Raw genomic sequence first — 16,502 nt, 5'->3', positions numbered from 1 at the left:
TTCTTTAGCAATTGGCCATGGGGCCCATTTGCTGGGCCCTTACTTGGCCCATTCGCTTTGTAAGGCGCCAACGCTAACCAGTTTGGCTTTGATTCTCGAACTGACGTCGCAGTCGGCATCGCCGTCGCCGTCGCAGTCGCAATCGATTCTTGTTTGGGCTTTCATAAAAGTCTTTGGCCAACTTTCTTGAGCTTCATTCGCGTACCAGGCGCGATCGCAAGCGTTCGTCTTATAATGAAAACTGTTGTGCTGCTGTTGCTGCTGCCGCTTTTGGTGTCTGCGCTGCCCAAGCTGGAGCCGAAAAAGGATGAGCTGCCGCTTAACTTTGCCAGCGAGGCGTCTCAGCTGATTGCTACACAGCTGCTGAAGCATAACAAAGACATTGATGCCAATCAGGTGCATTCACCACTGGGCGTGGCTGCTATACTCGCTGTGCTAGCCGAAGCTGCCGAAGGCGAGACCTACGCTGAGTTTGGCAAAGTTTTTGACTTTCCGCAGCAGCGCAGTGCGGTGCGCGCAGCTTTTGAGCGCATTCTGGGCAGCTATCAAAATCGCGATGCGGCTGTGCCGTTGCCTTCGTTCCAGACCTGGTTCTATGTCTATCGCAATCACAGCGTGCGTGAGGAGTATAAGCAGCTGCTGCAGCGTCACTACTATGTCGAAGTGAAGGACATCAATCGCCAGGACTATGACTGGAGTGAGCCGAATACTTCGCTAACTTTGGAGGGCAGCGCGCTGAGCAGCGAAAGCACCGAATCGAGCAATGGCAAGGATGTCATTGGCTTTGAGACGCTCAAGCGCATCAATGTGGATGACATAGAAGCTTCGCCGGCGGCGGCTGCGGCTACGGACAACTATGGTGAGGAGGTGCTGAACAAGCAGGCGTCCAAATTTGACCGCGAGGTGGACGACAAGCAGTATGTGGAAAAACCTGTTGCCTTGGCCGAGGTAACGGAAGCAGTGGAAAAACTAGAAAAACCAGCTGAACTAATGCCCAACAAAGAGGAGGAAAATCCAGCCGAGAAGCAGCAGAACAAACGCAGCGACGATGCACAGATGCCCGCTGTGGAGGAGAACGAGACGGTGCAGGAGGATGAAAAGCTGCGCAAGCAACTGAACGAGCCGCTGACCGCCAATGAACCCGAGAAGGTGCGTCTACCCTTGCAGAAACTGGAAAATGCTGTCAAGAGCATGGTGAAGGAAGGCGCCGATGAGATAATGATTGCCTTGGAGTCGCATCTAAGCGAAGTGGCGCGCGTAAGTTAAGACTCCCAATTTAAATAAGCGACAGTTAAAATTCTCTTCTTAGGCCTATGCTGGACGCAGTTTGTTCCGTCAGGACGACATTGCCTCAGCGCTGAGTGCCAATTCGATAACCGGACGTCAATTGGACTCCAAGTCGAAGATGCTGCTGTTCAATGGTCTTTACTATCGCGGCAGCTGGGCACAGCCTTTCTATCAGCTGCGCGATGGCAGCGACGAGTTCTTCTTCATGACCAACGAGGATGCAGTAAAGACAGCAATGATGCACACACGTGGACAGTTCAATGTTGCCGAGCTGCCGCATCTGAAGGCGCGCGTGCTATCGCTGCCCTATGAGCAGGCCAAGTATGCGCTACACATAGTGCTGCCCAACGATCCAGAAGGTCTCACCGATGTCATAGCCAAGCTGCAGCCGAGCGATTACAAATACGCGCGTGAGCATGTGCAGCTGAAGCAGCTGCATGTAATACTGCCCAAGTTCCAGGTGGAGGAAACCTCACGCTCCGAAGCAATGCTCAAGCAATTGGGTCTGAAGCGTCTCTTCTCGCGCACTGAGGCGCAGCTCAGTCTGCTGTCCGACGATGAGGATGTGCATGTGGATGAAATTGTGCAGTTTGTGAATGTGCGCGTCGATGAGGGCGGCAGTGGAGCCAACTCCTTATCGGCGGCCACCATGCAGGCGCGCACGCCTGCAGCCGAGACAACTGAAACGCTGCCCGTGCCTGAGCCAGAGCCGGAGCCTGCAGGTGTTGAGCGCTTTGAGGTGAATCATCCATTCGCTTACTTTATCATGGACTGCGAGCAGCAGTTTGTGCTCGCCTCGGGCAAAGTGTATGCGCCAGAGTTTAAGGATGAGCTGCCGCCAGTGTCCATTGAGATTGAACTGGAGCAAGCTTAATTTATATCAAACACATCATTAGTTTCTAAGTTATATAACGAATTTTCACCGAATACGCATAAAATAAACGCAGCGAGATTTTCATTTTTACGCTTTCGAGTTTTCCCAGCCACTTGAAGCGCAATCAAAACAACAATTAATTCGCTTACGCGCAGTCCAACAACAACAACAACAGTAACAATAATAATGGCATTAATAAGGCAGATGAGCAACCCTTAGAATTCAATTGTCTGTCTGTAATATGAAATGTATCTGACGGTGGGCATCGCTAATTTCCGTGCAGCAAATTTGTCATTGCAAACGCTCGACAGTGCGGAGCGGGAGGGTTGAGGGTAGTGGCGTTAGTGCTTTGTTGATTTAGCGCAGTTTCATCAATTCTCAGGCTATTCAAGCGAAAGGCGCATCCGACACGTGGCACGAGAAACTTTTTCAAGTGGTCAATGGGCTGCAATTAAAAATCTCATTAGAATGCATGATGTCTTACTTTCGACGAGGTGACTCTTGTCTCTGTCTCTCTCTCTCTCTCTCTCTGGGCGACACACGCCCAGTACTAAGTACGCATACAAAGTGTTTTACGTATTGCTTAAACACAATACGGAAAACGGAGACTGCGAACTAAGACTGAAGTCTGAGGAAGCTGCTGCGTTGTGGTCTTTTGGGTAGTTGTGGGGTCTGTCGACTGGCGCCAGTCTGGCGGGCGCCAAAAGCCAGAGGTAAAAACAGGAGTAAATGCGTGCCATGATTATAGTAGTGATGACGACTGCCACCCCAGACGCTTGCCGTCCATTTTGGGCGCTTGGGTACAGCGTTAAAGATGCCAGCATAGCAGACGATGATGTTTCATCTTTTCCACATGAAAACTCACGTAACAAAAATTATGATAATCATAACTTTTTGCACATTTTTTTTTTGTGCTTTGCTTTTTGCTGTCCCGGAGCTTTTGTTTTGTTAGCCACTGGACAAAGGCGACGTTGTCGTTAGACAAGGTAGCTACTGGCGTCTAGTTTTTTGTCTGTGTTGGTTTTTTTTTGTGATGAAGTCTTGCATATAAATCAATGTAGCCTGATATGCAGAACAGCATGAAAAGGTATAAATGATTTATAAGCGCGGCAACTTTGCTGCTTTAACTTTGCTGGCGCTAGAGTTGGGAACATTCAAGATGCTGCCCCACACTAGCAACTGTACCATGATGTAAACCATAAATTCACATACCGCTGCATCAAAGAGGAATCAACAAAGCGTCATCCAAGATTTATGTTGCGCTTCAAGTCTAATTACGAGTTAAGTTTGTCGAATTTCAAAATGCCCGCAACAAGTGTGGGAAATCGCTAGAATTTCCAAATGCGCCAGCTGTTTTCCAAGAAAATCGAAAACCGAAACAAGTACAATTACCAAACATTGCAAGCAGAAATTTGGGGTGACGTTGACATTTGAAGCAAAGCGAAACACATGGCAACATGTCATTGGGGGAAGCGCTGGGGCAGTAGCTGGGGGTAATCATGGGTGCTAGAAATAAAAGACAAGTGTTTACCAAATACCAAAAAAAGAACTTATCGCATTGCAATCTAAGTACAAGGAAATGCATACAAGAGGCTAAAAATCAGCAAAGGCTTCTTCATGTCGCATGGTTTTGGCCTTTGGCTTCGGTTTACCCTCCGTATGCTTATCAAAGTGCGAGGTGTCGTCAGGACCCACAAGGCTTGGGACATAAGGTGCTTGAATTGTTTGATTTAGAATAGGTATCCAATCAATTTCCTTGAACCACTCATGCTCCTTGATATCCCGATTGCCGCCAATTAAATTGCCATAGCTGCAAAGAAAGTCAAATTGAAAAATCACAAACTGCTGTATTGTGGACTTACCGCTTGGATAGGTCCACCTGCAGTAGATGATCGATAAGATGTCGCAAGGATGAGCTAAACGAACTGGGCATTTTATATTCTGCCTCACATATTTTATTGTACATCACCATGACGTCACGATTGTGCGCCGCAAAGGGCGAATTACCGTTAACTAGCTCAAAAATAAGCACACCAAACGCCCACCAGTCCACGCTAGTGCCGTACGGCTTCGACTGTATTATCTCCGGCGGTAAATACTCCGGCGTACCGCAAAGCGTCATTGTGCGAGTTTCCACTTTCTGCAAAGACAAGCACTTTAGTTGTATAGCTGCGACTTAAGCTTGAACTTACTTTTGCAAAACCAAAATCTGTAACCTTTAGGTAGCCAGTACGATCAATACATATATTCTCTGGCTTCAGATCACGATAAAGCAAACTACAATGATGCAAATACTCCAAAGCCAAGAATACTTGCGCCGCATAGAAACGAGCTTGCTTTTCACTAAACTTGCGCATTCTACATTGTATCGAATAATTTGTCATGATAATCATATATGTAGTTTTTAAAGGGTTAAGACATACTTGCGATGATAGGTGAAGAGCTCGCCGCCCGCACAAAATGGTAGTATCAGATACAAACTATCGAAATCCTTAAATGAAGCAATCAGATTTAGGGTGAATGGAAAATGCATAGCGGTAAGCACTCGCTTTTCACTCATCAGATGCCCGACTTGCTTGGTCTTCAGTATTTGATCCTTGCTCAGCTGCTTGGAAGCATAATAGATTTTCGTTTCCTTATCCATAACCAACTGCACCTTGCCGAACGAGCCCGCACCGAGCGTTATCTTGACCACATAATTGTCGAGACCAGTTGATGGCGATGGTACATTCTTCGCGTATTTCTTATTGAACTCATCTCTAAGCTTATCAAGGATTAGAACGTACTCAACCTTGGGGCTAAAATATTGCTGTTCTACTTGTGATTGTCGACCCATTACCAAACAAGTTATGAAAGGTACTTTGTAAATATTCAGCATTAATATAAATTTTGGCTAGCTAATTTCGATGCCGGTTCCAAATAAATACATACACATGACACAAAGCAAACAGCAAACCTAAAAATTCTAAATAAATAAGAAAATTCTGAATAAATACGGATAGAAATCATAATTTGAAAGCTTAGAGAGTAAGAGAATATTGAGACTAACGTTTAAAAATTATTAAACAAGTCGGGATGGCGATTTATTTTAGACTTATGTTTTTGTTTTGGTTCATAATGCTCAAAATTTGACAAATCCTCAATATTGGAGACAGACGGTATATAGGGCGCATTGATTTCCGAATTTAATATTGCGAACCAATCGACACCCTGGAACCAAGGATGTTTCTTTATCTCTGTCGACGCCTCATTTGAGTTACCTAAACTAAAGAAATCCAATAATGATGTCAGCTAATTGCTGCGAACCTATTGGCAATACTAACCGCTTGTTCGGCTCCACCTGTATGAGATCCTCAATAAGGTTCTTTAGCTGCGACGTAAAATACGAGGGTATACGATAGTCACCCAGACAGATTTTCGAGTACATCAAGATCACATCACGATTATGCGCCGCGAACGGCGAACGACCAGCTACAAACTCATACAGCAATATGCCGAAAGCCCACCAATCCACACCCTTGCTGTAGGGCTTCAGCTGTATAATTTCGGGTGCCAGATATTCCGGCGTACCACACAATGTCGAAGTGCGATTTTCGACACGCTAAGAAAGGCCGTTATGCTATAAGTTGATTATTTATTGGATTAGTCGTTGTTACCTTGGTGAAACCAAAGTCTGTTAGCTTCAGATAACCTCTGGCATCCATTAGTATATTCTCCGGTTTGAGATCACGATAGATGAGATTCATGCGATGCAAATACTCGAGACCCAGTAACACTTGTGCCGCATAGAAACGGGATTGCTTCTCATTGAACTTTCGCACTCTTGGGCAAAATATAAGAACTGTGGCTATTATTACGCGCCTATCTACATATATAAATGGAAGCACTCACTTGCGATGATAGGTAAAAAGTTCGCCGCCGTTTACGAACGGCAGTATGAGATACAGATAGTCAAAGTCCTTGGTCGAGTCCACCAGATTAACGAGAAATGGAAAACGCACTGCATTCAACACTGTCTTCTCGTTATGCACATGAGCGATCTGTTTAAGTCGCACCAAATCATCTTTGTTCATCATTTTGGCAGCATAATAATTTTTACTACTCTTATCTTTCACAAGCAGCTGTAATTTATCGATAAGTTTCGCTCGATTTGTATACTTTAGTGTAAACATACCACGGTGCCGAAGCTGCCATTACCGAGCGTCGCTCGCTGCACGTAATTTTCCAAGTTGGTATATGGCGAGGGATCTTGACGGCTCCAACGTACGTCAAATTCGTCTCTTAAGCGGCTCAATATAGTACCGTCGTAGTCGTCCTTTGGATTGAAATATGTTTGGCTTATCGATTGCGGGTTACTCATAATCGGCAAGCAGATCGCTTACGCATTTTCTACAATAATCAGGTACAACACACAGCACGCAGAAATCGGCTAACTTGCACTTATAGCTACACAAATTGTTAATTTTGATAATCATAATTTACGGAAAATTTGTATGCCGTATTTCAAAAACGAAAGCTACAGCAAAAGCAATACATACCAGCAAATATACTATAAATTACACAAGTATAAGAGAGAGACAAATATCCCTGTAAGCTTTCAATTAGTTGGGCGCGTCGCTCAAATTAGGCCAAGGTATGATAAATATACCGTGCCGCATGCCGCTCAGCGCCCACCGCCCACATGAAATGGCAATTTCCTCTCCAAACGGCCCACACATGTCACCGTCACCATCACCGTTGACGACGACGTTACTCGTCACCGACTTCTTGATGTGGTCTGGATTTTGTTGGCCGGCAAAAGTAAGAAAAATTACAAAACGTCCACTTGATAAATGATGCTAACCAAGATTACATAAGTTGGTAATTTTCTAGTACATTTATTTCTACATGTCAGTCAGTCAGTCAGTCCGTTCAGGCAGCTCTCAACTCGCCAGCACTTTGGCTTGGCTTGGCAGTTGGCATGCGAATATTTATAGACTGTGGCAGCTAGTTTTAAGGTAACTTGTTTGAGTGGCCATTTTGGTAGCCAAAATTGACAATTAATCATTATCTTTCAGGCAATTCACAGCTCACACAGATAGCTTTGGTCAATTCGGGTTGAAGTGTCTGCCCATGTGAAAATAGCTTTCTAAATATGCTGGGTTCCAACTAATGTGACGGCATTTGTTTGTGTAGAAAACTTCATTATTTATTAAAACAAAAGTGCAAAGAGCTGGGGCACTGGTTGAAGTGATTTTTTTAATTTACTTAAAATAACAAAAATTGTCACGTCTTATGCTAAAGGCGAACGCACGCGCTTTCACTTGCACTCAACTTTGCATTGCTTTTTGCCTCTTTGTTTCATGCTCAATCTCTAAATTAGAAATCGTGCAAAAACTAAATAATATCACTTACTTAACATAGAACTGACTGCCTTAACCCAGCCTAAAGCTAAAGCTAGGCTCATTTAACTTCCACTCTCACTCGCTCACTCGCTCAGTCGCTCCGCAGCCACATGCACGTTTCAGAAGATAAACTCCAGTGGGCTAAGATATGTTAACGACTGCAATAAATAAGCGGATAATATCAGTCGACCCATACAATAAATAGAAATGCTCATGCTCACATATGTGTTAGGCCTTGGCCATGGCCAGAACGCGCCCGCTAAGCAGCCCAAGCGCAGATTAAGTCATACGCACACGTTTCGCATCTTTAGCCATTTCTTTTGGCCGCTTTTGGCAACACTTAAAATTCATTAGCTGTATTAGTTGCCAGCAGCAGTAGCAGCAGCAGCAGCTCTGAGCTTATGCAAAGTAATTGACGCCTCGATGAACTGTTGACATGCTCAGCATTTGTCTTGGGCTGCTTTAGCTAATATTTGCTTAAGTTATCATTGTCATTTTTCTTGGACCCAGAGCACAAAGCTGTGCGCTTAAGTAGGTGAAAGTGAAAGTACACAGCAAGAAATTCAATTATGCTGAAAGGTTTTCAGCCCTTGCCCATTAGCGTTAATCTCTGAGCGCATATCTCATATGAAGCAGCGCCACGAGCCAAACGGGAAATGCATTCAATATGCACGCTTCAATAAGCAGCAACAATGTCGCCAATGCCATCGAAATGTGTGCAAAAGGTGTAACTAATCCGCAGGCCAGGCCATGTGACTTTTGTCATGCGCCGTTGTCAGTCACTGCCCGCAATAGTAAAACCCTCGTCCGTACCCCCAAACCCTTTGCAAAATGCCAACGATTTTGCAGTCAATTCCACCCCAAAAAATTCCACGCATCGACCTGCCCGCGTTACCACCTTTTCGGTTTCAATCATCGAACCAACCAACCAACCCACCCGCCCCTTTATTCTAAATGCTCGCATGTAATCCGTTGATTTGGCCAGCGCCCAACGCCCAGCACCGCGGGTGGCGAGCCTGACATTTTGCAGCTCACTGCTCATTGCCACTGCCAGCATTTGAGGTAAGTCAGATGTCCATATGTATGTGTGAGCAAATAGAAATTTGTGTTATTATTATAATTTTAATGCGCATTTGGTTTTATTGCTGTGGTGCAGTCGACTGTGCTGGCATTTTGACTTGCGCACGGGTTAATGGCTACCTTTTGTGCTTTTGGCCAAACTGCCATAAATCAGCATGGCCAGGCACAGGCCCGAGCAGCAGCCGCCACTGATGATGATATTGTGTCTATAAATCAATAACAAATGTGATCAGGTTATGCACACGCAGACAAATGATAAAGGCTTGAAAAAAAAAACTCAAATTAAATACAAGTCAAGCGTATAAATTTGGCTTTAGTTTGACAGTAAAAATGCATTACAAATTAAGCGAACTTTTGATGAAATGATATAGCAAACTGAATTATTAATATTATGCATTTATTTAAGTACTTTCAATCCTTTAGCTTTTTATAATTTAAGCACTTTCAATAATTTCTCCAAGTGCATTTATTCGCGTCTAAACTTAGCGACAAACAATTTGTTTTGCCTGCTGCGCTTTTGGCAAATATTAAAACAATACTTGCTATAAACTATTGTGTGCAGCAAATGTTAAACATTTTGACAATAAATAAACATGAGCCGGTGCTCGGTGCCCGGTGGCCGGGAAATTGTGCATGGGAAATGGTGAAAACTCTGTGCACATTTTATTGAAATTCAATTAAAGTCGTATTTCAATAATTGGACACGCATGGTGCGCATTTCCGTGCTGTTGCGATTTCTAAACGCCGCTCCAAATTTATGACTTTTCAATTTAGGGCAATTGAAATGTTGCCACTTGCTGCTGCCATTGGACGTTGCGGCACCCACTCCATGTCATTTGAGCATTGTCCATTTACCAACTGCAAACGGAAACTGTTGCAAAATTGAAGCTTTTGCTTGTTGTTGTTGTTGTTATAGACACGCTGCATTAGGCTGCAAGTTCTTATCAGTTGGCTTCACCCTCGGCACACCCCTAGACCATCCCATAACTAGGACTTGGCTCACGGTTAAGTGTGCAAAATTTTTGCGTGATTTGTGCGAATTTCATCTCATTTGGAGCGCTGATAAATGTTGACAACGAGTGAGGGGTGCTACTGCTCTACTGGAGGGTTGGTTAGTTTTGCTGTTTGTTGTTGCTTCTTTACAGCCATAAATTCTTTTTTACTTGTCATATCTGGCTCTCTATTTAGCCACAGATCATTAAGCTGCTACGGCATACTAGTTATTCTATCTGATTTAAAGACTTGACAGTTAAGGCAGCACACATGTGAGTTTGCTCCTTCCCCAAGTGGACATTACCAAGTTGGAAATGCTTGTTCACGAAACAATTCAAATTTGTTAGGAAATTTTCGTTATAACTTCATGGAAAATATAATTTAAAAAAGACTTTAAAATAAGTTTAATATTATATTATTATTATATTAATTTAATATTTTGTTGGCCATTACTTATAGTTATTATAGCTATTAAAACAAATTATTATATTCAATAAGATCTCATTACATATATTACATTTTATAGACGTCAACTTGACTTAGTTGACTTAATGAGTCTAAGAGTTTTATTGATTAATATAATATTAAGTCGTCACTGGCTGTAGCTTATGTGATCTTAATCAAGATGATGAGCTGAGACAATATAGTCCTGTCTGTCTATATCCAAAATCTATGCAATCTAGAGTTACCAAGCTTGGCTCTAAAGTCCAGCACCATAGAAAATTGCTTTTGATATTCGATATCTGGTCAGATATGGACAAATTAGAGCAGGCGTAGTTCTAGGACTGGGTTGCACTTAGGAAATGCTAGTCTCAAAATAAAAAATAACGAAGTTTCTTTGTAGTAGCTCAAATATTAAAAACAATTATTAATTTTAGAAAAACGTTGAATGTATTTTATTTGGAATGCTTTTATTTGCATATAAATTTCCGATGGTCAATACCCATTCAAGTTGAAAAAGTTTTGTTGCAACTTTAAAATAAGTCGCGGACCTATTTTATTTTTTGAACTCGTTTCTCAGAGTCAAACATTCAATCAGTCAACCAAGCACTAAAACAAGAACTATGTTAGGCAATATTTATATTTGTTAAGTTTGCTAACTGGAGAAATATTGAAAGTCCCTATACCTATCCATCTCAAATTATTATAAATTACCATATCGGCACACTTAAAATTATAAATTGCGAATTCATTCACTTTATTTTGCCAGAGTCCACTGTATATTAATATAACCGGACATATGCACAATAATGTTTTAGTTTTGACACAATGATTTATTGTCGAGCGCACGTCTCAGAATTAATTGAAAATATCACAATATTTACGCTGAGCGCATTTTGTGGCAAAAACTAATTAGTTTTCTTTAAGTGCAAGGTATTCATTATGCAAAAATTTATAACCTGAGACGTGTTCAAAGCAAAAAATACATTGAACGACTGTGCTGCAATCTGTGGCACACACACACACACACACACCCTTTTAGATCTTCACAGGCTGCCATAATATTTCTCGAGTGCGGCATTTAAATTTGACATGCATGCGATTTGCACGCTTAATTTAGACAGGTGGCTAGGGAGAGGGGGGAGAGTGAGTGGAAGAGCGCAACAAAGTGCGACACATGTTTAGAGGCTGTGGCACAAGCTGGCAGATTTATCATCGTGCCACGTGTGTCATCAGCAGCGACATTGGCGTTTTTCACGGGAATAGCGAACGACGCACGCCAAATGCAAAATTAACAACCTAATTAATACCTAGGCGCTGTCAAATAGAAAGCCCATGCGACATCCGCCCAACTCGCCAAAGCAGCGAGCAGCTGCTCCAAAAGTGTTTATGCAACTTGTGGGCGGCTGCCACATGCCCCATGCCGCATTGCGAGCATAGTTTGCAGCAGTTTTAATTGCCGCATAGAATGATGCTTGATGGCATAAAGAGTAAAAGCGAACCGCAAACTAACTAACGGCCCATAGGCCCATGTCAAACGCAGCTGAAGTTAACCCACCCACTCCCACTGTACCAGCTAAAAAATTCCAAATTGACTGCTGTCGGCTGGAAGCGGCGCTTGCATATTGAAGGCGCCTTGGTGGTCAAACGTTTATTGAACACATTTTTACATGCGGTTGGGCCCCAAATGACAACACAGACTTTGGCTATAACTTGGCAGCCAGTTTTATTAATTTCAACCAGCGTGTCTCAATTTAACCAACAGTGTGAGGCAAAAGGCGTTGATTTTTATACACTTTGACAATTGCATGCAAAATGCTAAAGAGTAGCATAAAGTTGTGCAAGCATATGTAACATAAGAAGAAGCAGAAACGTTGCAGACATCTAATAAATGCTTGAAACAGCAATATAAGCGAAATTGATAGAACTATGTCCGTCTGACTGTCTGTATGAGCAACAAGAACTCAGAAACTATAAACAAACTATAACAAATTTTATATGGAGCTAATAATTTACTCACCGCAACACGCTCTTATATTATTTCTATTAATTTTATACGCCATTCCCGCATATTTCAGTATGCGCTTGAAAATTCAAAAATTAACCGATTTACAATTACAATATATAACGAAAAAAATTAAAATAAAACACATACAAGCTTGTTCCTGTTCTTGATCGTTGCCGCATACATATTTGAGAACATTCTGATAAATTCAGAACGCTTAGATATAATAGAATTTCTAAATAGAGCGTTCGGAAACATTCAATTCCCAAATAGACTGCAAGTTGCATTAACTGTAAACTTCGCTGCCAACGCAGCTCTTTTGTTTTGTATAACAAAGTGTATTAAGCAGTTTGCTGCGCCTAATTTGAACAACTTCTGCTTTTATTCGGATTTCTTTTTGGTTTTGTTCAAAAGTCAACGAAATTGGCTAAAAATGCGTTAAATGCAAATTGGATAAGCAGTGCATGTGGCTGGGCTGGGCTGGGCGAAAAGTATAAAAAGCTGAGAGTCTGTAACCAAAACTAAAGTGAAGGATATATCCACAAGGATATCGCAGTGGATATCACATGACTTGACAGTCGAGGCCGCGTTTCGTGTTCGTTTCCAAATGAAAAGGCGGCGACAAACTTTAAAGTGGATTACGTTTGCTCTCGGTTACAGCCACACTCCCCACAGCCCCTCTGCGCCTCCCCCTACACTTCTAGCCTTGTCGCTATCTGCTGCGTTTTGCAACATAAATCCGTGAGTTTTTGCGCGCAAATTTATGGCTCTGGCGACACTCTGCTCAAACTTTTGCCTGTGCCAACGGGCATTGTTGTATTTATGACCGCGACATGACCTGATCTCTCCAAGCAGTAAAGCACTGAAGCACACACACTTGTGCAGCTTGTGCCGCTTGTGCCGTCGCCGCCCACAAGCAAAAGTGTTGCGCGTACGTGTTGCAACGCGCTGGCGCCTCAAGCAGCCGCAAAAGTCTTAAAAAACAGCCTAGCGCGGAAATTGGATTTTCGCTAAGCTTAAGCAGCGCGCCCTGTCAATTTCATTTTAAACAGAATTTATGTGCGACAAACCCTAATGAGCTGAGCAGCTACCGCCTATGAGAACTGTGTCCAGACAAACTGAACAGACCGCTGGCAGCTTGCCCCAATAAGCAATTCAAGTTAATTAAGTGGAAGAGCGCACAGCAGCAGAAAAAATAAAGTAAAGTAATAGTAAAAGTAGCAGAAAAGTTGCCATTTTTATTTGCTAAAAATCAATTCAACCGGATGCATAGCGTCTGACCGTTGGTCGCTGCTCGCTGCCGCTTGCCAGGATGTCAATTGTATTGGCAGATTGAACGCGTTTTGCTTATGGCTGCGAAAAAGACATTTCGGGGCATTTCGCATTGTTTGCGTAACAACTCAACGCAAATGGACACACACAGGCCTGTAGCATAGTCATAATTATTGTTATGTTAATAGAATGAACGAGGGTTGGCCTCTCCTCTCTATTTGCACTAAGACTTTGGCTGTAAGTTTTTGTAGCACAAACAAAACTAAAGTAGTCGCAACTGTTTGAGTTTTGGCTAAGCAACTGTCAGCGCCATTAGCTTGTGGGCGTGGTAGCGCGCCGCACACTCCTTTTGCTTTCTCTTTTTATGGCAACTTGAAATTCGCCACAGTTTTGAGTAGAACTGAGCAGAGATAGGTGTGACATATCGTGTGATTGATGAAATGTTGATGCTATAAAAGACAGCGGCCCTTGCTTGGACTCGCAGCTAATTTCCACATTTTTCACATTTACGAAGACAAATTGAGGTGCGAACTTGGGTCGAGGCAATAAAATTGCCAAATATCAAAACAACCAAATCTTTGCCTAACCTAAACACTAGGCCATAAAAAAACGAGCAAAAGGGGTGAGTGTTAGGGTTGTGTTGCGAGTGTGTGACAGACAAGCGAATGCCAATTGTTTTTCGATTCTGCAGCTTCCAAAAAAATGCGAAAATCCGTGAGCGCATTATGCGCAGGCAACGACGGGATACCCACTATAAAACTCAATATCTACAACAATAAATTTCATGCCACACACACAGACACACACACAGCCACACACTTTGTAACAGTTTGCAGACGTGGCGAATCAAAACTGCGCTGCTTAACATTGATGATTTTCCTTTATTTATTTTTTTCCAAGTTTAGTTTTCCATTTCATTTCGTTTTACAGCAAAAAGTTGTCAACGGCCCGCACACACTTTTCAATAAAACTCAACACCAGCCCAGCAGCAGACAGTCTGGCCCACTGTAGCTTGTTGTTGTTGTTGTTTGCAACATTTGCATTAGCATAATGTCTAGTTTGTATTTATTGTTTTTATTTTCGATTGGACAAGCCAAAGTTAACAATTGTGTGTGCTCGTAAAAATTGAAATTACATTTTAAATAGTTTTTGTCGCTCTCTGCACACACATTTCTTTATTGCCAATTTATGCACATGGCTTAAAGGTGCTGACCTTGTGCAAATAATTTATGTGCGTCTTTCATTGAGTGCAAATTATTTGTACGTATACGTAATATTTCATGCATGTCAACGCCGCTGACCTTGACTCAAGCCCATTATTAATTTAGCAAAAATGTATTTCAAGTGCAGAGAGTCCATTGCTGGAGTAGCTGCAACAAAAATAGCACACAAGGCAACATCTGCTTCGTATAAAAGCAAAAAAGAAAGCGCGCCAGCAATTATAAAATTAAAATCGAAACAGTTTATTCATTATTCGCAAGCGCTTGACAGACACTTTAATGCGCCCAACCAATGCTCAAGGTCGGACAGCTGAAGAGTCTCAACGCCAGCGATTCAGCAACGCACGTATAGCGCACTGATCTGTGGCATCCACAGCGCCAGAGCTCACATGATAGAGCAGCGCCTGCATATTGAAGGGCAGTCGCTGCTTTGGGCTAAAGCAGCGCCAGTTATCAAGCAGCTTGGACTGCTGACACTTGTCTGAGCGTTGGCGATGCTGCAAGTAAGCCTCTTGATAGTTTTCAAAGGGCGTGGCACGCAGCTCGCAATTGGTCAGCGCTTGCCAAAAGAAACGCATTTTCTCTGCTGGCTTTAGTTGCTTCCAATCCGCGCCTAGCAGCGGCTTCAGCTCAGCTTGCTGGCACTGCACATAGCGTTGATGCAGCTGCCGACTGCGCTGCTCCAGCTGCTCGTACTGCTGCCCAGCTGCTTGTCTATCCTCTGGCTCAGTCTTGCAGCATTTGTCGTCCGACTTGCAGTCTTCCTCCTCCTCCTCCTCCTGCTTTGTACACGCTGGCGACATCAGCTCCAGCTGACTCTCACTTAATCCAGACATGCGTATCAGTCTCGGCTCTCCAGCCGCCTCCGCATCATAGGTAACCAGCCGCTTGGGATATTTATTTCTTATAGTGTAACTCAGCTTAGTCACTACATATGGCTTATGCTGCTTTTGCTTTCCACACTCCGTCGGCTCACACGCATTACACTGCAAAAGCTGCTTATAGAGCAAACCCAAATCGTAGCTTAGTATTTTACATATATATTCCATGCTTTATAATTTAGTTCTTATTAGTAAAAAGTGTATAAAAATAAACAAATAATTTGTGTGCTTTGTGTGAGGCGCCTGCTTAGCCACAACCCGCTTTATAATTTACTGTACATGAAAATATATGAGCGCCATATTATAAATGCGAAAAATAGTCGCTGCTGTTACCAATAAAAATCTAACGGCAAACTCTCTCACTCTGGGCAGGGGAAAATAATATGAAACGCTATATTAAAAATGCTGCTGTTTGTGCAAAACCAAAAAACGTAAGCAGCACTAAAAAATTTGGGAACGTTCGAGTTGCTAATACACTTTGGCACATATTTTAAATGGAATTTGTAAATTAATTCCTTGGCATCAGCTAAGAACGTGCTAAAGTTTGTGTATAATTTATTAAAAAAAAATTCTTTTAAATATGTGAATTTATTTTTGTAGACAATTTATAAAAACAAAAGTTACTGATTTAACTTTTTTTTCTAAGTCTTATAGTCTATGAGTTATTGGCACTCATACAGACGACAGTTTTCGATTTTCAAACTGATTTTTTTGTAGAAAAATAAAAAATAAATTAAAACTATAGCTTTGGTATCAGAAATACTCACATACCATAGTCTCTGAGTTCTTGGCGCTCATACATACGGACAGTTGAACGGAACCCAATTAACTCAAATTTCTGTTAAATATTGGGAGCGTAGTTAGGATTTTTCGATTTTCAAAAAGATTTTTTTTGTAGAAAACTAAAAAATATAATAAAACTATAGCTTTGGGATAAGAAGTATCAGCATACCATTTTTTTCTCTCTAACTCTTAGTCTCTGAGTTCTTGGCGCTCATAGATTCGGAAAAGTAAAAAGATGGACAAGGCCCAATTGACTCAATTTGTTTAGCTCATCAGGAATAA

The 16,502-nt window shown here is 42.4% G+C and overlaps 4 protein-coding genes across 6 annotated transcripts; 1 reads left to right on the top strand and 3 right to left on the bottom strand.

Annotated features, from left to right (window-relative positions):
• The first annotated feature begins 234 nt into the window (after positions 1 to 234).
• Positions 235 to 2,278, top strand: LOC108601935. Its single transcript, XM_017989913.1, has 2 exons — positions 235 to 1,257; positions 1,310 to 2,278. Exons 1-2 carry the CDS (start codon positions 235 to 237, stop codon positions 2,159 to 2,161), a joined length of 1,875 nt encoding a protein of 624 aa, XP_017845402.1. The 3' UTR covers positions 2,162 to 2,278.
• Positions 2,279 to 3,693: 1,415 nt separating this feature from the next.
• LOC108604833 (cAMP-dependent protein kinase catalytic subunit 2) lies at positions 3,694 to 5,101 on the bottom strand. Its single transcript, XM_017994448.1, has 4 exons — positions 4,585 to 5,101; positions 4,354 to 4,519; positions 4,024 to 4,301; positions 3,694 to 3,971 (listed from the first exon to the last, which is right to left on the bottom strand). The coding sequence occupies exons 1-4, from the start codon at positions 5,037 to 5,039 to the stop codon at positions 3,755 to 3,757; spliced, it is 1,116 nt and encodes a 371-aa protein (XP_017849937.1). The 5' UTR covers positions 5,040 to 5,101; the 3' UTR covers positions 3,694 to 3,754.
• Positions 5,102 to 5,210: 109 nt separating this feature from the next.
• LOC108604831 (cAMP-dependent protein kinase catalytic subunit 2) lies at positions 5,211 to 6,685 on the bottom strand. Of its 3 annotated transcripts, none has more exons than XM_017994445.1 (6): positions 6,544 to 6,685; positions 6,336 to 6,476; positions 6,053 to 6,282; positions 5,818 to 5,983; positions 5,485 to 5,762; positions 5,211 to 5,426 (listed from the first exon to the last, which is right to left on the bottom strand). In XM_017994445.1, exons 1-6 carry the CDS (start codon positions 6,634 to 6,636, stop codon positions 5,213 to 5,215), a joined length of 1,122 nt encoding a protein of 373 aa, XP_017849934.1. In that variant the 5' UTR covers positions 6,637 to 6,685; the 3' UTR covers positions 5,211 to 5,212. The 3 variants fall into 3 exon arrangements, with proteins under 3 accessions (XP_017849934.1, XP_017849936.1, XP_017849935.1); XM_017994446.1 differs by having other exon boundaries at positions 5,332 to 5,421; XM_017994447.1 differs by lacking the exons at positions 6,336 to 6,476; positions 6,544 to 6,685 and having other exon boundaries at positions 5,818 to 6,002; positions 6,053 to 6,139.
• Positions 6,686 to 14,778: 8,093 nt separating this feature from the next.
• Positions 14,779 to 15,650, bottom strand: LOC108602512. Its single transcript, XM_017990642.2, has one exon. It carries the CDS (start codon positions 15,603 to 15,605, stop codon positions 14,877 to 14,879), a length of 729 nt encoding a protein of 242 aa, XP_017846131.1. The 5' UTR covers positions 15,606 to 15,650; the 3' UTR covers positions 14,779 to 14,876.
• Positions 15,651 to 16,502: the final 852 nt, after the last annotated feature.

The sequence above is a fragment of the Drosophila busckii genome, chromosome 3R, assembly GCF_011750605.1.
Source record: "Drosophila busckii strain San Diego stock center, stock number 13000-0081.31 chromosome 3R, ASM1175060v1, whole genome shotgun sequence".
Lineage (NCBI taxonomy): Eukaryota > Metazoa > Arthropoda > Insecta > Diptera > Drosophilidae > Drosophila > Drosophila busckii.
The sequence above is the reverse complement of the archived record's forward strand: the minus strand, read 5'-3'. Positions and strand labels throughout refer to the sequence as shown.

Excerpts from the sequence above, each read along its gene's own strand:
- LOC108601935 (XM_017989913.1), top strand. The coding sequence starts at position 235 with ATGAAAACTGTTGTGCTGCTGTTGCTGCTGCCGCTTTTGGTGTCTGCG. Across the intron at positions 1,258-1,309 it reads ATCTAAGCGAAGTGGCGCGC|GCCTATGCTGGACGCAGTTT; the intron begins GTAAGTTAAGAC and ends TTCTCTTCTTAG.
- LOC108604833 (XM_017994448.1), bottom strand. The coding sequence starts at position 5,039 with ATGCTGAATATTTACAAAGTACCTTTCATAACTTGTTTGGTAATGGGT. Across the intron at positions 4,520-4,584 it reads CTCTTCACCTATCATCGCAA|AATGCGCAAGTTTAGTGAAA; the intron begins GTATGTCTTAAC and ends GATACAATGTAG. Across the intron at positions 4,302-4,353 it reads CAGATTTTGGTTTTGCAAAA|AAAGTGGAAACTCGCACAAT; the intron begins GTAAGTTCAAGC and ends TTGTCTTTGCAG.
- LOC108604831 (XM_017994445.1), bottom strand. The coding sequence starts at position 6,636 with ATGATTATCAAAATTAACAATTTGTGTAGCTATAAGTGCAAGTTAGCC. Across the intron at positions 6,283-6,335 it reads ATGGCAGCTTCGGCACCGTG|CTGCTTGTGAAAGATAAGAG; the intron begins GTATGTTTACAC and ends GATAAATTACAG. Across the intron at positions 5,763-5,817 it reads CAGACTTTGGTTTCACCAAG|CGTGTCGAAAATCGCACTTC; the intron begins GTAACAACGACT and ends GGCCTTTCTTAG.
- LOC108602512 (XM_017990642.2), bottom strand. The coding sequence starts at position 15,605 with ATGGAATATATATGTAAAATACTAAGCTACGATTTGGGTTTGCTCTAT.